This window comes from Hetaerina americana, unplaced genomic scaffold (assembly GCF_022747635.1).
Source record: "Hetaerina americana unplaced genomic scaffold, ioHetAmer1.1.p SCAF_4, whole genome shotgun sequence".
NCBI classification, from domain to species: Eukaryota; Metazoa; Arthropoda; class Insecta; order Odonata; family Calopterygidae; genus Hetaerina; species Hetaerina americana.
Genome location: NW_027286985.1, coordinates 19031178 through 19054360, shown reverse-complemented (window position 1 = coordinate 19054360; position 23183 = coordinate 19031178). Strand labels below are relative to the sequence as shown.

The 23183-nt window shown below is 35.4% G+C and overlaps 2 protein-coding genes across 4 annotated transcripts in view; one reads left to right on the top strand and one right to left on the bottom strand.

Annotated features, from left to right (window-relative positions):
• Nucleotides 1-42: 42 nt before the first annotated feature.
• Nucleotides 43-4048, top strand: Vap33 (VAMP-associated protein 33kDa). The gene is made up of 6 exons (XM_071590548.1): nt 43-698; nt 1188-1340; nt 1415-1518; nt 1601-1765; nt 1844-1942; nt 2024-4048. The coding sequence occupies exons 1-6, from the start codon at nt 641-643 to the stop codon at nt 2189-2191; spliced, it is 747 nt and encodes a 248-aa protein (XP_071446649.1). The 5' UTR covers nt 43-640; the 3' UTR covers nt 2192-4048.
• Nucleotides 4049-4051: 3 nt separating this feature from the next.
• Nucleotides 4052-23183, bottom strand: part of APP-BP1 (Nedd8-activating enzyme E1 regulatory subunit APP-BP1) — a 36729-nt gene continuing 17597 nt past the window's right edge. Inside the window, exons 8-11 of one of the 3 annotated variants that reach the window (XM_071590545.1) lie at nt 20303-20439; nt 15687-15804; nt 5624-5638; nt 4158-4269 (exon numbers count right to left, since the gene is read on the bottom strand). In XM_071590545.1, the coding sequence (XP_071446646.1) occupies nt 5628-5638; nt 15687-15804; nt 20303-20439 (266 nt within the window). In that variant the 3' untranslated portion in view covers nt 4158-4269; nt 5624-5627. Of the gene's footprint in view, nt 4270-5623; nt 5639-13899; nt 14071-15686; nt 15805-20302; nt 20440-23183 lie in introns of those variants that run through there. The other 2 variants (XM_071590544.1, XM_071590546.1) reach the window with 2 other exon arrangements.

The following is a 23183-nucleotide window of genomic DNA, read 5'->3' as shown; positions in this document are numbered from 1 at the left end:
AGCTAATAAAGCGTTAAGAACGTTATCTGACATTAATTTGATTACAGTGATTTCGTTTAATGCGGCTCAGCTAGTGAAATGTATTAGCTGTATAATTTTAACTTTTGAAACTGTGAAAGATACTAATTTACAAATTGAGAAAGATTCAAAATTGATTGATTCTCATCGCTATTTCTCGACATGATAAAGCCGTCTGTGCTTCATGCTTTATATTGGATAACCTCAAGGATCATTTTAGTCATTTAGTTAGACCGAGTCAACATTTGTTGACCACATTCTGTCTGCACGTATTTGAAAACCACGTAGGCGTGGCAAGTTACATCGTGGATTTGTTTATAGCACCTGTGGAGGTAGCCTTTTAAATTTTGGAATATAAACAGCGTTTTATAAAGTCATCTGCTTTTCAATTTAATATATTTAAAACCTTAAAGTGCCTGACAGGCCGCGATCCACAACACAACAAGATATTCGTAATATATGACGTCATAACAGTCAGCCATATCGGCCATATTCACGTCGTGACGCATGCGTATTTGTTGGAAAACCTGAATAGGGTACCGGGATTAGAATTGAAGCCATTTGTAAGAAGAAAAGTGATTTTAATATCTAATTGTGGTTAACGTCTAGTCAATTTCCAGTTATGTCTAAGCAAGAGCAGATCTTAATAATAGAGCCACAGAATGAACTCAAATTTGTTGGTGAGTGTTTCTGCCCATTGGCACTCTGGCAAAAGGGGACAAATCTGCGGGGCACCATCCATGTCCTTTGAATAGACACATTTGCAAATCATAATCCAGTGACTATGCAATTACATGCCATTCCATTGCAATAAATCATCCTGACATGCACTTAATATTTGCTCTCATTCTCCTCCGATCAAGTATATTCAATAGATAAACTACCGTTTGTAGTATTAATGTAAATCGTTTAATCCATAACCATTGCAATGAAGTAAATAGAGTAGCTGATTGTTACTCGCCCCATGAGGAATACCAGTTTTTACTCTACGTGGTGCTTGGTATACTGACTAATAACCTTATCAATTCATACCTCAATTTAGAATTACTCGTGCCAAATTTTTCCCCTTACATAAGTTTTAAGTGCATAATTAAGAAAATTATTGGTCCAATTGCATTTTCTTATTTGAAACTCTTTTTGTTATAACCTAGTATTAATTTTTCCATTAGGTCCGTTTTGTTCACCAGTGACTTCTTTTATGAAACTAATAAATCCGTCTGATCAAAGAGTGTGCTTCAAAATAAAAACAACGGCCCCTAAGAAGTACTGTGTACGACCCAATTCAGGAATATTGGATCCGAAATCTTCGGTTGATATTGCAGGTAACTTATAATATTAATCAGGAGTAATTGACTGATGAAAAAATTGCCGGCATTGTTTTATTCCTTTCTTTCAGTTTGCCTGCAACCATTTGAATATGATCCAAATGAAAAGAACAAGCATAAATTTATGGTACAAACAATGTTTGCACCCGATGGTGACATTAACATGGATTCTTTGGTAAGAATCATATCGACTTATTCGATAACCGCATACTTATTTCTATTTGAACGCAAGAATGAGTAATATTCTTTTTTACCAGTGGAAAGATGCGAAACCCGAGAAATTTATGGACTCAAAACTAAAATGTGTATTCGAACTTCCACCACCGCCAGAAAATAATCAGGACCCCAATTGTAGCGTTAATGAGGAAAAACCCAAAAGGACAGGCTCTGCATTCAGGGAAATTCTTTTTGCTGGCCAAAATGTAAGTGAAGACAAATATTTGACTTTTCCATATTCATGACTTCAAATTACGCTGTAATCCTACTGATTTTTTCCGTAGACTTCAGCATACCAAGGGGAGCTGGCAAAAGCTGCCACAGAAGTTAGATTTTTGAGAGAAGAAGAAAGCTCTCTTCGCCAGGAAAATATTCAATTAAAGGTATTGTAAAAATCAGTATTATGTCAGTTCTTGTTAGGCTCAAATGGAATGCATGATAATTATGAGTACTGATCTTTATAGGAGGAAATTTTGAGATTGCGCCGTTCAGCTGCTTCATCTGGTACTTCTGCCCCTGCACCATTAGTTAACACCGCCGCTCCCTCTACAGGTACCATCCCAATGTATTACTTGATAATTGCTTTGGGGGCTGTGTTCTTTGGAGTCATCGTTGGGAAGTTCATTCTGTGAACTCAGTTTCTGCTAAGTGTGAGTTTGTGTGCAGCTCCTCTTGTCCCCAAATCCTCACAAGGGTATTGAATAGGTTATTGAGTCCTGCTCTTGGAAGTTACACAAACGTACTACTATGTTTCATATTCATTTCTTCTCTCTCACTTGTACATCTGATAAACCCCTTGAACCTATAACATTTAGTCTTCATGGTGCTGTTGCACATCCCTTTTGTAATTTTTGTGACATTTTTACTTACGGGGTATTGGAGGAGGAAATTATAATGCATACATGCAATGCTGAAGTACATGATTTCCACAGCAGAGACTGTTCTATTGAAGTTGTCCAAACTGACCGTATGGTCAGACGAATTTGCGTAGGCGACTCACATTGAATGGCTTACCAATGTTTGTAAATAGTGCGTTGTTCATGAATAGTAAGCAGGAACAACTTCAATTAGCATGTGATGTTTAAAGTTATTATAAAAAACGGTGCACCATTTGTTATTAGGCCTGTTATTGATATTGAACCTACAAGGCCAGGCGTATTTGTTCCAAGCTTAAAAGCCACAAAGGTCATACTTCAATTCTTTTGTACAGACACCACTTAAGGTCTGTTTCCATTAACCACGTGTTAAGAGACTGAATTTGATAGACTCTGCTATCTTGAGTTGTTTTGCATTTCCCAACATGCAGTTGTCCCCCTCCCAAATTTTTAATTTATACCAAGAAATAGTGAGATGGAATGTTGATAAGACAAACTTCTGCTGTCCCATTTGGCTTAGAAGAAAATACTACAGCTTGTATTGCAATTTCCTGTGAATGAATCTACATATTTAGAGTAAGTGGCCATGATATTTATTTTGTACATCGGGAATGATAAAATTTTGTTCATTGTGGCAAGTGTAATTCTTCACAAATTGATATTAATGTAAAAAAACTGTTTAGTGTGACCTATAACTAGCTTATGGCAGAACATTTTTAAGAAGTCAGCAGGAATTGATTCACTGAAGTTCAGTAGGAATGTCTGAATCATGAGTAGTGTTCAGATGCTTTTTGTATTAATCATTCTTGAGTGGAGTTATGGTTTTATTACCAATTGGTGAATGGAATGTTCCCAAATAACAAGATTGATGGATGCCTAGTGTTGTAAAAACTTTTGGTGATTCATTAAATGAGCTAATTACCATGTTACCACAATGATCACCACTTTCTGTAATAAAATCTTAGAAAAAAACTTTTACCTTTGTAAGGCAATCAATGAGTAACATGTATTCAAGATTCACAGCATGGAATTTTCAGCTTATGGATCACGTGAATTATTTGACAATTTTGGCAGCTGTCATTCAGTTACTATTTTTAATATAAAAGTGACTATTGATGTCTACAAGAATTTTCTGTACCCTAGCGGTGCTTATATAAGGATATAAATTAGTTACAGCTAACACAAATCTAACCTAATAATGGTTTGTTAAAACACTTTTGAGAACAATTGACCAGTCATTTCATTTTGTACACAATAATGTCGAAAAAACATTAGGGTATCAATATTGTTTTAAATTCCATGGTGAATCTCAGAATTTTTAGCTTTTCTTTCCCAGATGGTACAGTTTACATTGTTTGTATTTTATTTAACCCTAAGTATGTTGATTCCTAGGATTTTATTTAACTGTTCAAAATATCTACCGATATGTTGTTGAAGGTACCCATGGTTATGAAGTTTGTGGTCCAAGTTTTTAATGCATTCGAATTTACCTTAAAAAAATTTTGTAATCTGGAAAGTCCGGAAATTGATTTACCATTTTTACTTGTTGGTTGATATTTCCTATATGCTGTAATAACATAGAAAGCCTTGTATGGAATAAATAAATCAATTGGGCACCTGAGTATCAAATTCATTTTCAAGTCAACGACGATCGTTACAATTATGGATTCTGACATTTACAAGTGAAAAATTTTTACAAAAGGAGATTAATACCCCATAAGCTCACAAAACATAAGTTGCTGACTTGCAGAAAATGGAATCATAAATAAAGGTGTTGTTCACAGGTTTGTACTGGCAAGTAAGAAACTTAATTGCTTCTTGAGCAGCACAGCCACCTTGAAGTAAAACAGAAAAATATTATTAGACAGGTGGTGTGAAAATAATACTTTCTTTCAAGTGCATCACAGTATCAAATCTGGATATCATTATATGATCTCTAACAGTTAGCATAGCAATTTGGTGTAATATTTAAATATGTAAAAGTAACAAAGTCAATTAGAACCAATGTCTACTATGAAGTGACATAAGTAACAAATATAAATTTAAGGATGATACAGGATGGAGGTAAGATTTAAAGCCTCCCAAACTATATAGTTAGGGATCTTAAGAAATTTTAACTATAAAAAAGAATTGGAAATTCCATGGAAATAGTCACTCCTACCTCTTCTGGTAAGATACTACACCAATCACAGCCAATTTCAAGTTTGATAAAAGAAACTCAAAGAAAGAGTGAAATACATAATTGCTGAGCCTAATCAATTGATATCGAATTTCTTGCAACCCCATAAAAGCCAAGGTTCTCACTCACTCTACAAGTATAATTAGTCACAGTAACAAGTATATTTTTAATATAATAACACTTTGTCAACACATAACTACCAACACTATTACAAATAGCCAGTCAAGAAAAGCTGCTCCCAACCAAATAATAGTGTTCAGTCCAATCTATCATACCAAACCTGGCCTTTAAGTAACAATAGGATTTCAATTTCATTAACCTGCCTGCATTTCCCTGCTCATATATCCTACCACTTGAAGTTGTGACAATTATCTGTTGGCATCTATTAACATTCCAATAGAAGAGGTTTATGGTGCATGGAAGTTTTAAAAATAAACTATCGCAGCCACTGAGGGTATTAATATTCACGGACAAGAAGTCTGAAATACTGTGTTCAAAAGAAGTTTGAAAACCTTTATTTTGCAACACACGGGACTCCTATCAATCATTATATTTAGCATTAATCACTTGCAAAAGATTTCATGATTTTAGAGAAAATGTTAATGTATTTTCATGATACCTCTCTCACATTAGCACCTTGACATTTGTGGAAGGACTCTTTGTTTGTTTTTGCGAGAGCTTTACATAGCAGGGGCAATAATAAAAATGCTCTTCTGTAGGGTGGCCGCATTAGAGTATACTAGATTAAAGCCTATCAGTCATAAAGCAACATTGCCATGTTAAAAACATGTGAGAGGGTAATGGGAAACCACCTCAAATGTCTGCTCATGATAGCATGGACAAAAACAGAAAAAATGAATCTCGGCAACAACTGGACTGGCTGGCCTCTATGGTCGTCACACGACATCTGAGCTCAATGGAGTGACTGAAGTACTAAATAGTAAACTGAGGAGCGATTACATAGTAAGCAAGTGATATAATTCTATTGTGAGAATGAAAGCAGAACCAACCAATCTATTGCTGATCTAGGTGTACATGTCCACAAGTAATCACCAGGAGGAAGAAGTAGACAGTTAGTACAATCAATTAGAAGAAATAATAGGGTACATGTGAGAAAGTACCGACTGGAATGCAGTGGTAGGCAAAGGGAGGGATGACAGTAAAAGATTAAGTCTTAAGAATGGCCACAGAAAGAAATCAAGTTCTCAGGGGTAGAGGGTTATAAAATATTAAACGCTTAGTTTAAAAATCATTATAGGCATAGGGACAAATGGAAAAATTCAGGGAAAACTGGTACACATCCTATCACATACCTCATTGTTAGCTTCCAGGTAGCCGTGCCAATGTAGATACCAGTTAGATTATGTCATGGTTAGACAGATTTAGGAACAGCATCGTCAACATACATCTTGCCAGGGGCAAATGCAATTCATAATTTATTTGCTATTAAGTGCTATGAGATCCAACAAGAGTGGGAGATGACTAAGTGATGAGTTGAAGCTTCAACCAAAGTAAAAAGGTAGGAATGTTGGGGAAAATGTCTAAACAAAGGTTGGTGAATTCAACTTTTAGGGAAAAGATAGGCATATCTTAAAAATGGAATGGAAATAGCAGCAAAAGAAACAATAGGAATGCTTCACACTTTAGAGATTTCAAAATCCAAGGAATATTAGATTAAGAAGGACACTGAAGAATGCTAACACAAATGAGACAAATATACAGAGTATATTTATTTATATAGCCTATTATGAGACTAATAGAAAGTTACTGATTAATGAAAACATCTACCTATAATAAACTTAAACAAGAAACTAGGTGATAGAAATATAATTGTAACAGAAAATATGGAAATGGAACAAGAGGATATGGAGTAATTTCGGAGACAGCAACAAGTAGGAGTGCTATATCAGTCGAGAGAAATAGAATGTCGCAAGGGAAAAACTATACTGATCGTTGGTGATAAGACAGGAAGGCTATCCATGGAAGGTGGAAACAATTGTAGAATAGCTTAATTTTAAACATATCTCACCAGCCAGCTTGATAATAAAAAGGGAATATAATCTGGATATAAATAGCTAGGGAATATTAGATAGTGAGATAAACACGTGGAAATGGAAATGAAGTCAATCAAGGCACTACAAATACATTATATCCGTACGGGATTACAAATGAGTTAAGGATAAAATGGAAGAGGTTCTTAGGACTTATATCAGTAATACTAAATGATTAGTCTATCTAAGTGAAATAGAAGGTAACAGATTAATGAAAACATCTACCTAGGTGATGAGTTTGGGGAGGTGAGAGGCACACATGATCCACTTTTAGTAATGAAAACATACGACATATGAAACATACATATGAAAGCAGGGTTTCCAGGTTACTAAGGTGTCATCTGGCTGAATGATGGTTTCATAGTTGTTGAAGTTAGCTTATTTGGACCTGAAGATGTTGACTGCAACATCAGCAAAGCCATTGTCCAGCCAGAAAACACAACATGAAACCAAACATGCCAAAAACTCTTGTGTAATCTATACAACTGTGGAAGCCTTCAGAAGAATATCAGTAGAAAGAAACAGAATATAATCAGAATGATTGTGCGCGGTTATTGGATTTTGTAAAAGCATTAGACCAAGGAGAGTGGACAATGTTGATGTGAAATATAGAAATAGATTGGAGGGATGAGGTCCTTTTTGGAAAACAAGTACATGAATCAGACTGCACAGATAAGGAAAATGAGAGAGGACTGGAATCAACAGTGGTAGGAAGGCGAAGGAGATAGGGTTGCCCATAATGATCCGTGCTTCTCAGTAATCATGATGAGAAAACATTAAGGGTGGAATGGGAAGGCCTTGCATTGGAAATGAAAGTGGAAGATGAACAAACCAAAAATTAGTCACACAGCCCAAGGATGGCAGTTACATAAGTACAGTAGAGTGCTTTACAGAAGCAACTCAAGTGGTATAGGATAAGATTAACCTCAAGAAAATGCAAGTCGTGATATTCTCAAGAAGTATGAAGACTCGGACATATTTGGGCAGTATTTCCAAGGAAAATATGCGTTACAGCAGGGACATTAGGATAAGAATTACATTAGTAAAAGAAGCATTACCAAACGATAATTGATGATATGTACACAGAAGTAAAGACGTGAAGGAAAGATCACTAAAAACTTTATTATGGAGCTCTAGCTCTGGATGTCTAAGCAATCTTTGAGGCAAGAGGATAAACGTAGACTGGTACCTTTTGGTGTACAATGAGTAGTAAAAAATAGTAATTCAAAAGATATTTAAAAATATTAACTTGCATTAATTATTTGGAGTCAACTGAAAATGGTAACATTCCACTTCTATAAGAATTTCTCAACAGTAATCATCTTATTTTAAATGCTGATGTTATTACTGTTGATGAACCAAAGTCACTTTGTTCCAAACTCTTTGGCTTCGAGCTTATATATATATATATATATATATATATATATATATATATATATATATATATATATATATATATATATATATATATATAAATATATAAAAAACACAGATGTAGATTTTTAGAATATAGAGACACAAAGAAGACTGACATTGGTTCTGAAGACGACAGCCGTGCTGTCGAAACGTAAAATAACAAATTGTGAGTGTCCTTTCTTTGTGTCTCTATATTCTAAAAATCTACATCTGTGTTTTTTATATATTTGTGTGTCGCCGAAGAGTGTTCCATTTCGAAGATATATATATATGTATGTATATATATGTATATATATATATATGTATATATATATATGTATATATATATATATGTATATATATATATATATGTATATATATATATATATGTATGTATATATATGTATGTATATATATATATATATATATATATGTATATATATGTATATATATGTATATATATGTATATATATATATTTTGTGAGCAATTGCAGTGGTATGGAGAGCTGGGCAAAACTAATCTTAGGAGTGTTGATAATAAACTAAAACTTGTTTTCCTTCAAAGCCACCATGGTCATCTGTGATGTGTTTACACCACATCTGTAAGATCCAGTTAAGGTCTTATCCACTGAATGGCAGTGAATCTTGATTATGCCTAGTCAATGTGGGATCACCCTAACCTGCTGTACATGTTGATTTTTTCTCAATTCAGTAGCTTCCACTTCTATGAAATTTGTATTTTATTTCATTCTGAAAATTGGCATGGATATGGGTAATTGGCACAAATCAATTTCTAACTGTTTATCGCGCATCACATTTTTGGCATTGAAAATTAAGGAAACAACTGTGAGATTAAGTATGTAGATTCATTACATTACTGGAATAATCTTTCCTTAAAAAGTCACCACAACTTAAACAAATGTTAGGGGGGGAAATAAATAAATAAATATATAAATATAAATATATATATATATATATATATTTATATTTCAATATCCAAGTCTATATATCAAATTATCTATATATTTCAATTATTGAAAATCATACCAATTAATCTAGCAAATGAATAAATATTGCTTGATTATTAACATCATCAGTATTTTAATCCTAAGATTTGATCAGTGCAGATCTCTTTTCTTCATTAAGCAATAATTATTAGCATAATAATAAATACCAATTAATAATTACCATAGCATGAACAAATAATAACCCATGAAATGTAAGTTTTGGATGCTGCCTAACAATTACTGTTTTTTATGCATCAAACTTTCTTTTGTGTGCACTGCATTCACTGTAACCATTCCTGTCTTGATGCTGTCTAAATACCAAGCTTCATGAACCCTACTTAATATTCTTCTTTTTATTATGCCCTTTAACTTTTCATGGGCTCAATATTTTCCCCATTTTTGCTTATTTACCCAAGAAACTCAGGTGTTAAAAGACAAGTGATTCTCCAGCTAGCGATTTTACTCCATGAGTCATCTGTTGTCTTCTTGATCTTCACCCCTCTCTTATCTCCCTTTTCATCTATCTTCTCTTCACCATTTGATCATTAAAACTCTCTTGGAAAACATCCTTCCATACGGATAAAATTTAGGTCCTTTGAACATAAATTTCCATATCAAATAGAAGTAACAAAATGAGTTACAAGAAACAAGTTAAGATGGTACTTCAGTGTCACTCTTACCTCCAAACCTCTTAGGGAGAGCTCAGTTGATAGGAAAGTATTGAAGTTAGTGAAAATTCAATAACTAGGTAAAATTAAGAAAGAAGTTTGATGGTTATGCTAGAAAATCTAGGTTTGAAGTCAATCCAGACATGAAAGATGTAAGCAATAATAAAACCTCTTAAAATGTAAAGACTTTTGGTGTTTACTCACACAATTCGTGAATAAAATAGGAACATCAAACAACACAAGTACTCCAAAAAAAATATCAAAAAAGTTATTTTAACCCGAAATATTACGAAAACATGCCATTCAACCGAATTGACAAGATATAAGAAAAGTGTCCCGACGCCAGGCTGAAACGCAGCCGGTGGACACTTGCAAGCTAAATGAGAAAATGATAACACTGCACTGTCATAATAACTATTTTGTGATGAAATGCCTAGTTAACGTATACAGGTGATAAGGAGGGCAATATTAAGCAGGCATCGTACGGCTTTACTTTCATTTTGATATATCCCAAGCCGCAGCACCTTGTCACAAAACAATTTCTGGAATTTCCAAAACGTAGACAAAGCAAAATATATCGCTTAACAACGGAGATTAGCGAAACCTGGATACGGAAAGAAATAATCTGCTTTCGCAATCGCAAAAATATCCCTATCATCTTCAGAAAAACAGACATATTTCACCCTATGCGCTATAACAAAGAGCTAAGAAGGAAACCAAATGCACGGCGTAGCGAAAGAATAAATCCAGCCCGTCGCCGATGAATCACGCCATTCAGCACATAGAGCTTGTCCTATTTCCGTGATACCTTTTTACAGAGAAGTCAGGCAAGGTTGCACCTTCCTGATGATGAAAGTAATCCTCTCATTCCTGCAGGAAAACGGTGGATTACAATGCTAATCGTAGCATTGTATCGAATTTTATCATTTAATGATGGCGAATTTTATGCTTTTAAAAGGGCCCTGAAAGGCAATCACTTTTTCGGGTCAATATAATTATCAAGGGTGATAAAATTATTAAAATTTACTAAATAGTCTCAGGTATATTTTCTAGAAGTTTTAAGTCTCTAGTCTAAACGCACCACACCAAGGACAAAACAGTGGGCTGGGTCGCGAGCGTAGAACATAGAGCGATTCCCGCTATTGAAGTATTATTTCATATTACGAGTTTCAGCGAGAATACCGCGACCGTATGTTTTAAAAATAAATTTCAACCTTTCCGAACATTCAATCGCTTTTTACCAAGTCATTCCCACGAGGAAAGTTTTAGGCCACGTGAAAATGTCATCATATTTCCCTTCATTTTTTGAGACGCTTTATTTCGTTTTCCGAGGCTATTACGACAAATTGGTGTTATTTTAAATCATTTGCATGAGACTCCAGTGTATTGACTTGAGAATAAATTCCTTTGGATAAAAAATATTCGATTAACGGCCGGCGAAGTTACATGTTTTTTACGCGGCATGTGTATCTTTGGCTTTAATTAATTGTAAAACATTACTGGGAACATAGGTAAATAGAAATTACAGAATATTTAATTAATTTGAAATACTTTCGAAAGACATATAAATATTGTAAATCAGAACAATTTGTTTTCGACCAAGCCGGACAAATACTCAGACGATTCGGGAATAGGAAAATAAGATCATGGCATGCTTTTGATTTTTGGAAGGAGGATTAGTCGGGCACGTACGGGTTGGATCAAAAGGGAAGATTAAACATTTTTGAAAGAGAAATGAAATAAAATCCACTTCTGCACACATTTTAATAATACGAAACCAAAAATTGATCAATAATACTTTAAAGAAAGTGTTCAGGGTATGACTCATGAGTTGGTCATTTACCCCTTAAAAAGCACAGGTAATAATAGACATATGTATGCATGCCACATATCATGGGCAGTTTTAAAAATCAAAAAATAAGGTAATAGAAAATGGGAGGACTAATATATGCACCTAGTGGATAGAAATATTTATATTCTAGCCATCATTTATAGTAATCCCATTAAAAGTTAACTTTAAGTGCTTTCAAGCAAGACTTATAAGAAATTTCCTTCTCTCCTCAAGCACTATAACCATGGCTTTGTCTCTCCCAATTCTTCCATATTGCATTGATCATATCCACCAGTAGAATGCATTATTTTAACATTATTTTATTATTGTAGAACATTATTTTATTTTTTCAATAAAAATCAGAGATCATGACTGGTCTTTTGGAGTTAGATTGCTCATAGTTGATGGAGATTTTCAAATCATACACAATAAGATAATCAACCATCCTACATCATCACTTGATGATGATGGTTGACTTAACAGTTTACTATTTAGAATTTGAGGCTTCAAAGTTCATTAAAATGGACAGTTGAATTATAAACACCTTTAAACGAGATATAAAGATGAATGAAACATGATGTGAAAACCAATCTCTCTTGTGAAGGTTTCTAAGTTAATTTTTTAGGAGTTCTACCTTCATGGTGGAGTACTAAAACGCACTTGATGGCAATTTTGTTTTTCCAAGCAGGAAAAGGTAAACTCCTTTAAACCTCTTTTAAATTTAACCACTTATAAAAAGATGTCAAGTTCCTTCCCCTGATTTGTAAAATTACATCAGAACTGCACACACATGAAAACTCTTGCTTGTCTATGAAAAGAATTCCCCCAGCTATCCCCTTTCATTTATAGCAAAACTTGAAATTGGTAAATGGTATATTTATAGGCTTAAATTTCCAGCAGAATCATCTTTAAACCCTGAAGGCATCCTTACATTCAGATATTGCAAACTAACTAAATAGTTGAAATAGCACTATTTCAGCTAGTGGAGATCAATTCTTGCTGCGGTTAACTTGTTTCAAACACTTTACTATGGAAAAATTGCCAATTGAGGCTCTATATTTTCTTAAATGAAATTTCATCATAATCAACAAATACCTTATTATGCTGAAAAGTTGATGAGTAATGAAATTTTTACAAAATTTACAAAAACCTTAGAGAACACTGCCAATAAAATTTGCCCTTCCTTCTTCAAAAGTTTTCATGGATAAGGATTTCTTATTTTGAACTTCCTTAATAACATATTAAAAGGCTCGCTTATTGCATAAACATACTTTTTTCAAATGCCTCCAATTTTATAAATATTTCATACCAGCACAACATACACAATGCACAAGAGTTGCCGGAAAAGTTTCCAACCTCAATATGAAGATGGAAGCACTCTTCAACAAAAGTAGGGGACATGCTTGCACAGTCATAGAAAGGTACTCACCAAAATTTCAGCCATTTTAGTCACTAAGCTGTTGCTTGAAAATCGTTTAAGTGAGCCATTGTGATGGTCTTTAAGTAAATGGAAAATATTGAGAATCAAATTGTCATTAAATATCTGTTTCTGAAAGGCAATACGCCAGGGTGATTCGAAGAAAATTTGGATGCTGTGTATGGGGATGCTGTAGCATTCTTTATGACTGAAATTTTGGGAAGCTGAATTTACCCATGAGTTTGTTGTATATTACTGAAGATGAATCGAACATGAATGAGCTATCTATGCATTGTGATCCACGTATACTCACCTTTGACCAAAAATACATTCGAGTGAACATTACCACAGTTTAATTGGAGCGGTTTAAGCGAAGCGAGTCAGATTATTTGCATTGATTCATGACTGTAGACGAAACTTGGATCTAACACTACACTCCTGAGATGAGAGAACAGTCAAAAGTGGATTGCAACTGGTGAACCTGCTCTGTAAAACTATGACAGGAGGGTATTACACATCAACACTTGACGAGCTGAAGACAAATTGGAAAACAATGACCACATTCAAGGTGAAGAAAGTGCTTTTCCATCAGGACAATGCATCTTCTCAGACTTCCATGGTCACCATGGCTAAAATTCATGAATTGCACTTCAAATTGGTTGACCACTAACCGTATTCACCAGATCTAGCCCCCAGCAACTTTTTCCTCTTCCTTAACCTTAAAGTTTTGCATTGAGGGCAGATTTTCATCAAACAAGGAGATTATTGAATACATTAATGCTTATTTTGTGGAGGCAGACATCGACTTCTATTTGGAAGGGTTAAAAAAGTTAAGAGCATCACTGAAAAGCATATAGACTTAAAAGATTACAACATTGAAAAATAAATTAATAGAAAGAATGATTAAGTTTATTTGTTAGGCCAGAAACTTTTCAGACTACACTTGTAGGCCCCACCAATCAGGTATCAATAACTGTACAAGCAAAATAATCAGGTGTAGGGAGATTGTTAATTACTATTCTCTTCTATATTTCCTACCACCCACAACATATGCATCTCCTAAATTATTATCAGTTCCTTCATTTAGGCTGAAAATATAACAATATTTAATATCAGAATAATTTTTAGTTTAGCATGCCATCATGTATTTGAAATAAATAAACATCTCCTTAAGACACTCTTAACAAAACTGACTCATAACTGCAATCGACATCCAGGTTTATGGTGGACATTAATTTGGAATGTCAACCAAAACTTGCATTGAAACCAAAATTCACATACATGGTTATAGTTTACAACTGATCAACCAAAATGTGGGTTGTCAATATCAGCAATCATTATCTATTGTCATTGATGTTCAGTTGTACAGCCCCAAGTACATTGCCCAATAATCAAGACACTTGGCATGCATATGATGCCATCAACCATAAAAATGAAGGTTTAGGCCAGTTGAACTTTGAAGTTGATGATTGACTAACATGGTTGACCTTTCTGTAATCATACATGTACCTCCCCATAGGAATGTTTATAATAAATAATGGGTTGAAATTGAAGTTAAGGCTCCCTCCAATAATAAACTTGGCTTAAGTGTGAAAGAATTTTAAGCTTGATATAACCACATTCATTTTTTAACCTTCCAAAACAATATTAGATTTTTTTTGCCTCCTTATTCTAAAAATGTTCTTTCCAGTTATAATTAACAACTTTTTTAAAAATAAATCAATTGAATAAAAAGTTCATGCTTAAAATCCTAGGCTTATAAAACAGATGACGTGAAAAAGCAGTAAATAAACTGAACTACACTTGGCTCTTGTATGTCTTTCATGGTTTTCAGTTACTAGTTAACTACTACTCCTATCTCAAGTGCACACTCTATGGAAGAAATTCTAAAACATCATTTTTTATCTGTGCCAGAAACGAGATTACTGGTACAGGTTTTCAACTGCAGCAACATATTTCCTCATTGTACATTTCCTAAATTAATTCAATGTCAAAGATTGGTTATCTTGAGCATTCACGAACAGTGAGTAATTATGTGAGCTTCCTGGTATCCTTAATGTAAGAATAGTATTGTGAACTAAGTGATTACCCTTCTTAACAATTTCACCCAGCACATTTCTTCTACAACTGTAATACAATTGTTACAAGAGGCAAAAGAGAATGAATATTGAAGTGTTTAGTGCACTTTACGATATGTGACAGAGGAAAGCAGGGAGCTGGAGTAACTGTTAGCTATATTCAATTTAAGTCCTACTTTCTACTTACTGAGGTGTATGAGTGATCATTAAGTGTGTATCAGATTTACGACGGAAAGACTCAATGCAATGCAATAAAAAAAATGCAAGTGGTTAGTGGTACATCTTGAAGAATAGAATTTGGTATGACTTCTATCGGAAGGTCTATAACCTTGAGAAAAACTGTCTTAGGTGGGATAGCCAGTATTAAATACCTTTGACAGTGTTTATTTGTAATTGTTTGGGATAACATCTCCACTAAAATTTACATTCATAGAAACTATGAACCTGCATGCACATGACCTCACTTCAGTTGAAGAAAGCATTTAACACTCCATCACAATTTAAACAACCATTATTTTCCCCTTGTGTAGTTATTACATTATTTCATACCTTATAAGGACCATTAAATCACTTTTCACTCTTGAAAGCTCAAAATCGCATGTACTATTTTAAGTAGAACATCTTACCTATAAACGCTGATATAGTGTGGAATTCACTTCCTCCACACCGACATATTTCATGCACATAGTCATCTTTGGCAAGAGTTCCACAGCCCCATTCAGAAAGCAATTTGGATATGCAAGCCTGAAACGAACAGAAATCAGGGAATAATTTTTCTTATTAATCAGAAAAACAAACAGTCAAATAATTGTTAAAAATAACAGATATGCGCCAAGCTTCTTGATAATAAGCTAAAGGTGCATTAAAGACTTTCTTACTTCGGTTTAAATCATGTTTCCAACTTTCTTTCATTTATGGAAACATGAATTTTCTCAAGATGACACAAAATAAATGGTGTGCACAATGAAATATTCTAGTTTATTTCCATTATCAAACACATGTATGGGTCAATGAATGTATACTTAAATTTCTGCATTCTCAGCTAATGGATCAATTTAGTAGAGGTACAATGACAGCCTCATCCAATCAGTAAAGCAAAAAATGAGAATCTAAATATAACAAGTAGAGTAGCGGTAGATTTAGGGGAGGCTACTGACTGCTGAGGTCGCCTGTGGCATTAGATGAGAAAGGAGAAGGGGTGTGGAGAACTTTGGAGTCACCATTAGACTAATTTTATCGAAAGATGGCAAGGGGCTCGCAGCTAAACATCCCATCTGATGGACTGCGTACTCACTTAAAGGGCTCTTCACAAAACACCTCAAGAAGAGATCAGGATGCCACTGAAATAGATCTGCTGTCTCCAGGATTCAAACACGGGCCCTCATGGTGGGAAGCCAGTACACTAGCCACCAAACCATCTCAATCCCCCTCAAAATAATGAGTAATGACCACAATTAAGTTTATTTCTTTATGATCCTACAGTAGATTTAATAGCAAGGATTATTGATTCCAACCACAGTGGTCACCAATATATTGAGAGATTCAACACTTTCAAAGATATATTTTATGGCCGTTATCATCACCATCGGTTTTATTATCATGAGGTAATCTACCGGTTAAGGTAGATTTTGGATGGACACAACTACCAAATAAATATTTTGTGACTCCACAAAAAACACAAAAGCCAGCATCCTACTCTACATCACGTCCCTTTTCATCTCTGAGTACTTTCTTCTTCCCTTCATCCTGTCCAACATCCCTATCCTGTTCCTGCCCTTTCCTCGTTTGCCAAACATTCTCCCCTCTATCACAATCTTCAACATCCCAAAGCCAATCAATAACCCCTTCATCCACTTTTCCTGCCTCGATAGGATTTCTCCCAACAAACCCCTCTCATCGCCTACCATACCAAGTACTTCATTTGTTTTCTTCTCGGTCCATTTCATCTTCCCCTTCTTCCCCACACCCACATTTCAAAAGCCTCCAATCTACGTCAATCCTCCTACTTGAATGACCATGTTTCTGCACCATACATAGCTACGCTCCATATCAAAGTTTTGATGAGTCTTTTCTTAATTCCTTGCTCAACGCCCCTGTCATCAACTCACTCCTCTTTGTGAAAGCCTCTTTGCCTAGTGCAATTCTTCTCCTTAGGTCCCTACTACTTTGACCGTGTTGATCCAAAACAATTCCGAGATACGTGAACTGTTCTACCTGCTCTAATTTTTGCCCTCCTATTTTAATGTTAAGCTTAGCCTTTTTCTTTCTAGAAAATCGCATAACTTTTGTTTTGTTAATATTGATTCTCATGCCATACCTCTTGCACTGAATTTCCAATTCACTCAGCAATGCTTGCAACCCCTTGGCTGACTGACAAACTAGAGCTTGGTCATCAGCAAACCTAACTGATTTTATGAATTTCCCACAAACTTTCATTCCTACCTCCAGTGGTTCCCATGCCTCTTCAATCATTTCCTCCACATGTACGTTGAACAGCACCGGTGCCAATGGAAAACCCTGCCTTACACCTCTTCCTAACACAGCCCATCCAGACTCTCCATTCCCCACTCCCACCTGAGCAGTGTGTGACATGTACAGGTTGCGGATTAGCCTCTCCCTCCAATCTATTCCTATTCTCTGCAATATACTCGTCAATTTTTCCCAATTGACTCTCTTAAGTGCCTTTTTGATATCTACAAAATAGGCAAATATGTCCTCATTGTAATCTATATTAGAGGCATTGCCTGTGCCTCTAACCTTCCTAAATTCACACTGTGCTAATTGTCTAACCTCACGGCCTTATTTAATTTCATCTCAACGTTGAATATGCCTCAGCCTAAGCTATTTAACTCTTTGTACTTCTGCCCTACTCTGTGTTTACATTCTTCCATTTCCTTCTCTCATCCATCTTTCTAATCATTTCATCCATAATCCATGGTTTCTTTGTCCTTTTCCCATGCAGAGTTCCCATAGTTCCTTTTTCGGCTTTCAGTACCCCTTTTTATTATATCTCCATTTTTCCTCGATGGTACTCAGCCCTTTTCCCTCGTCCATGATTTTCTCTACAGCCTGCTGATATTTATTTTTTAAACAAATGCTACACATAATGAGCTATTGTGATCAGAGTCTGCATCCCATTCCGGAAAACTGTGCAAATTTATGACGCTATTTCTAAATCAAAGCCTAATCATAATATAATCTTACTGATACCTTTCTGAGTCACCCAGCATTTTCCATGCATACTTATGCTTTTTGTGAGGTCTCAACCAAGGGTTTGTGATGGCTTACCCCTGTCTCCAGCAGGATTCAATTGCTTTATCCCTGCGATCATTCCTCATAACTGTAGTCCCCCACCTCATCGCCATCTCTTTCTTCAGCTACCATCACATTCCATCCCCCCCATCACTACCAAATGTTTTCCTTCAGGAACACACGTCATTGTCCTCGTGCCACGTGATTGTATATCCTATCGCCTTCTTCCTCCATATGATTGCTTAGGGGCATGTATACTTGAACAATGACACCATGGGTTATCAATTTGACAATTGATTCAAGGATAGCTCTCCAAACTTCCGTGCCAATCTTTTCATTCCCTCATAGCTTCTTGCACCAATATTTTTCAGCCCTTTCATTGCTTCTTATAGTTCATCCTTACCCCTCTCTATAATTCTTCACCTTCATGTTTCCTTCAATTATGGTCTTTATTAAGCTATTTGCCACAAGATATGTTCAATTAATTTCAATCTTCCTTCCAAAAGTGCCTATGACAGGCTTCTCTCTTCACTCCTCTGGAGTACATCAGCACTACAACTCATTCTAACGTGGATTGCAGTAATCCAGGGGTAGATCATTGGACTACTGACCAGCCTACCAGACATCTGTGGTCAGGTTTGAACACAAGAGTGAGGAGGAACATACTGACCTCTTGCAGTACCTATGAAATTTGGTCGAATTGTGAATAGTAATTTGTGCAAGCTATGATGGGTCAATTATATCTAATCAATACAATTTATTCTAACTCTTAAGGTCTGTCTTCTCCTCCCCCTTTTATTTTAAATGTAGGTTGGCAATTATGGAATCTTATTATTTCACTACATGCAGGAAAGTTTTGTTCATCTCTTATCAATAAATGATTATATTTCCTCTTCAAAACACAAGCATATGCTACAGTGCTCAATGCCTTTATATTTGGATTGTCATACACTGCAATAAGTTTTCTGGTTGACTCATGGTATTATTGAAAGAATCATTTAAATATACTTTAAACTTTCAGGATTCACTTCGCAGAATTTTTTTATGTCTCTATTAATATATATTCAACAGCTGTGCGTGTAACTTGTACCTGATGATGCCGCAAGTCGGTTAAATGCATTGTACTGTGAAATAAAGTCTGTGGAAAATTACCAACTCATTTAAAGTTGAATTATGTCGCAGAGACCATTTGCGCTTGAAACTACCATAATTGAAAATACCACAAATAATAAAATAAAGAATTTCCTATCCAGGTTTTCTTTTCAGAAAAATTAGTTGTCTTATAATTTTAATAAAATTGCCATGATTTTATACCATGGAAGTTATCACTTTGCACACCTTAAAAGTTACTTACTGCAACTCAAATTGTTTTTGTTAAGTTATTGAGAAGACATTTAAGGAAAAAATTTGAAACAAGGCTGTGAAGTTTTGATAACATCCCTGCAAAGCTACTCTATGGCTTAGGGAGATATGCAATGAAAAGTTTTCATGTGCTTATTATATTTAAGATGAAGAAATTTGGCCATAACACATCATTATGTCAGTATTAATTTCATCCCAAAAAAGATTAAAGCAAACACACAACTTTCCTTTTATTATTTTTTCCTTCTTTATTAATTTTGCATTGTTTGTGGGTGATTGCGGTACACATGGGTCACTGTTTCCCAAACACACCCAAGAGACCTAGGTGTGTGTTTACTATCTTCCCCTTACTTGTAACTTTGTTTTTACCTCCTCCCCATAAACAAACCTGATGCCAATCAAGTTTACGGCCTCGGCTATTTCATTTTCCATTATTTCACAGTCATAGGTATGTTCATTTTCAATTCACACCATAACATTCAACATCAAAAGATTTTTTAAAAATTGAAATAAATCAACGACAAATATGTTTCATGAAAAAATATCTTCCTACAAAACATATTGAACGTTTATTATTTTAATTATTAATCCTAAATTTCAGACAGAGCTGGTGTGATTGTTCACTTACTTTCAATTTGACAATGTCTGGTTCCACCTGGTCATCCAGCTCTCCTGGGTAAGCATTGTATTCGCTATAAAATCTATCCACGCCACGAAACAATACATAATATACCATAATACTATCTGGATCTTCAAGGTTGGACACTGAAACAAGAGGTTGTTGTTATTGTCATTGCAGTTGAAATTCAGAATCATGCTGCAATATTGTAACCACGCTTCATTCCTAAATACATAAATAATGCAGTCCCTAGGCGGCATGATGCAAATACTCTGAAGCATAAATACCGGTAGAGATGAAGAGATTACCTGAAATCACACCCATTACATAGTGGAACAATAAAAAAAATGAAAAATATAAAGAGAACTAATTCTGAGTCAAAATTAGTAGTGGGCATTTTACAATGATTGAGCACTTGAAACATGAAATCCCTGAATTATGTTAGAGATGCTTGCACAACAGTTTATTCATTCAACAAATTTTTACATGAATACTTGTACTAGAATTTACAGTTACCTAGGTTCAAGAGATTCTGACCACATGTCTTTAAGCATATCCCAAGACTTGATGTTTCAGTAATTCCATTTAGTTAGTAAAATCTGACCACAATATTGGAAGGGGGGGTGCGGATGATTATGACCACAAGTAATGTAATCGCAGTGCTGCACTAAAGCACAGCAAAGTAGGATATACAGATTGAAGACCTAGAGAAGCATGATCTCAAAACTACCCAAGAAGAGGCTGTGTTTGGTGCAGGGGATATATGAAAGAATTTAAGCAGCAGTAGAAAAACAAGTTTGGAACATAACACTATGCACACTGTCAGTGAGAAACCCAACTGACACTAACTGTGCATGGCCAAGTTACTGAGCATGACCTATGATTTAGACTTTTCCTTTGAACATTGACCCTCTCTGGCCATGCTCTACTGAACTGATAACTTTGAACAATTTGGATGGAATGAAAAAATAAATGGTGAGTACATTTGAAAATTCTGTGAAAAGGTCTTTAAATTCTGCTGCACAAACAAACAACTTCATCCATGAGATAGAGATGAGGGAACTAATTTAACATCAGAAATAGTTTCAGTGAAGGCGGCAGAATGATGACTGAAGTTACAGAGTAAATGACTGATGACCTGCTAAAATCATTCTCCTTCTAGCCCTTCTTCTTGGAAGCTAGAGAAAGAGGGGGTCATGCGAGATGTTTGCTGACTCAAATATCACTCTCTCCCTCCCTGACCCTTGCTGAAACTTTGCTGCCTCCTCTTGAAAATATGTAGCTCATGGGAAAGACCCATTGATAATAATAATAATAATAATTATTATTTTTATTTGTCCAGAGACTGCATCATACAAAAAAATTGTACACATAGTATAGGATACACGCAGTAATAGCTTCAAATGGAAGGCCATGCATACATTTCACTGGGGCAATTTTGTAAAAAAGGAATAACAGTAGATTAGGGCTAGAATGTGCTTACACAATCACTATGAAAAAAATAAGAAGAGAAATAATTACTAAATGGCTGGCTAGAAATATTGGAGCGAATAGGGAATTTTTTGCCCTTCTTGAAAACTGAACAGAAAAGTCATGCATATATGCTTGACTTATGTCACTTCCCAGCATGAACATCATATTGAAATAACATAATTTAAGGTCAATTAGCAAGTTGACTATTTCAGCAACCATTACCGAAAGCCAGCATGAAGATTCAGCATGAACAAATAATAACAAAAAATTATGATCAATAAAGCATACCTACACAGTTTAAGAAGAATGTAGTTATTTTATTAATTTTCCATAATATTTGTGACTAATAACTGACAGTAATGTAGCTATAATGTCGCTGATGATATGGTTAATGCACCGGCAGGGTGCGGCGGTCATCTCTGGACAAATTTCAATTTGAATTTCCTGCCATATTGTAATTCCACTGAAGGTCACAATTGGCATTCTTGAAATCTAAAGGCATCTAGTTAACAGTCATTACCTCAAAATGGCCGAGATATTATGTACAAGTGTGGAGGGCAATCGAAGAGCTGCTATTATGGAAAGTGTTCGCTCTGGGCGTTCACCCAGTGAAATAGTTCGATTCTTCGGGTACCCTGTTTATTATATTGTGGCAAAGTATGATGTATTGGAGAAGTCTGGGGAGGGTTTCACTAACATGGCGAAGAAACTTCATTCGAGGAAATGCGTGTCATAAACTGAGGCAGTCATGGAGAGGGCTTAGGCACTCATTTCAGAGGACCCAGGGCGATCGCTGAAGAAACTGGGGTCAGAGTTGAATGTTAGCGAGCGAACAATGCATTGGATGGCAGAGAAGGACCTATGATACAAGTGGTACACAATAAAGGTGCGACACATGCTGTATGCGGCTGCCAGAACAAAGTGGATTGCTCCCTGCAACCTGCTATTGTGTTCTTTAATAAATGAAGCTGAGATTGTTGCTCGAACAAAATTTCTGACTAGTGTGCACATCCTAGGTGTTGTTTCCAGTGAGGGTGATATTATGCCACCAAATTTCTTTAAAAAGGAACAAACTATCACAAAAGAAGTCTATCCGCAGATTTTGAAGAATGTTGCGAAACCGTGGACGTTAACTGTGGCCTTGGGGAAACAATATGTCTTTCGACAGGACGATGCAGCAGCTCATATGAGTCATTTAGTCCAAAACTGACTCTTAGATTACATTGACATGTTCTGGGTATAGGAGTTCTGGCCCCTGAATAGCCCGGACTTGAACCCCCTCGACTATTATGTTCGCAGCATAGTCGAAAGAGTTACCAATTAAATGAGGTACCCTAATATCACATCTCTAAAACCCGCTATCGTAGCAGCATTTGCAAATATTAACAGCGCTGTTTGAAAGAGTGTGCGCGATCAA

Excerpts from the sequence above, each read along its gene's own strand:
- Vap33 (XM_071590548.1), top strand. The coding sequence starts at position 641 with ATGTCTAAGCAAGAGCAGATCTTAATAATAGAGCCACAGAATGAACTC. Across the intron at positions 1,341-1,414 it reads ATCTTCGGTTGATATTGCAG|TTTGCCTGCAACCATTTGAA; the intron begins GTAACTTATAAT and ends CCTTTCTTTCAG. Across the intron at positions 1,766-1,843 it reads TTCTTTTTGCTGGCCAAAAT|ACTTCAGCATACCAAGGGGA; the intron begins GTAAGTGAAGAC and ends TTTTTTCCGTAG.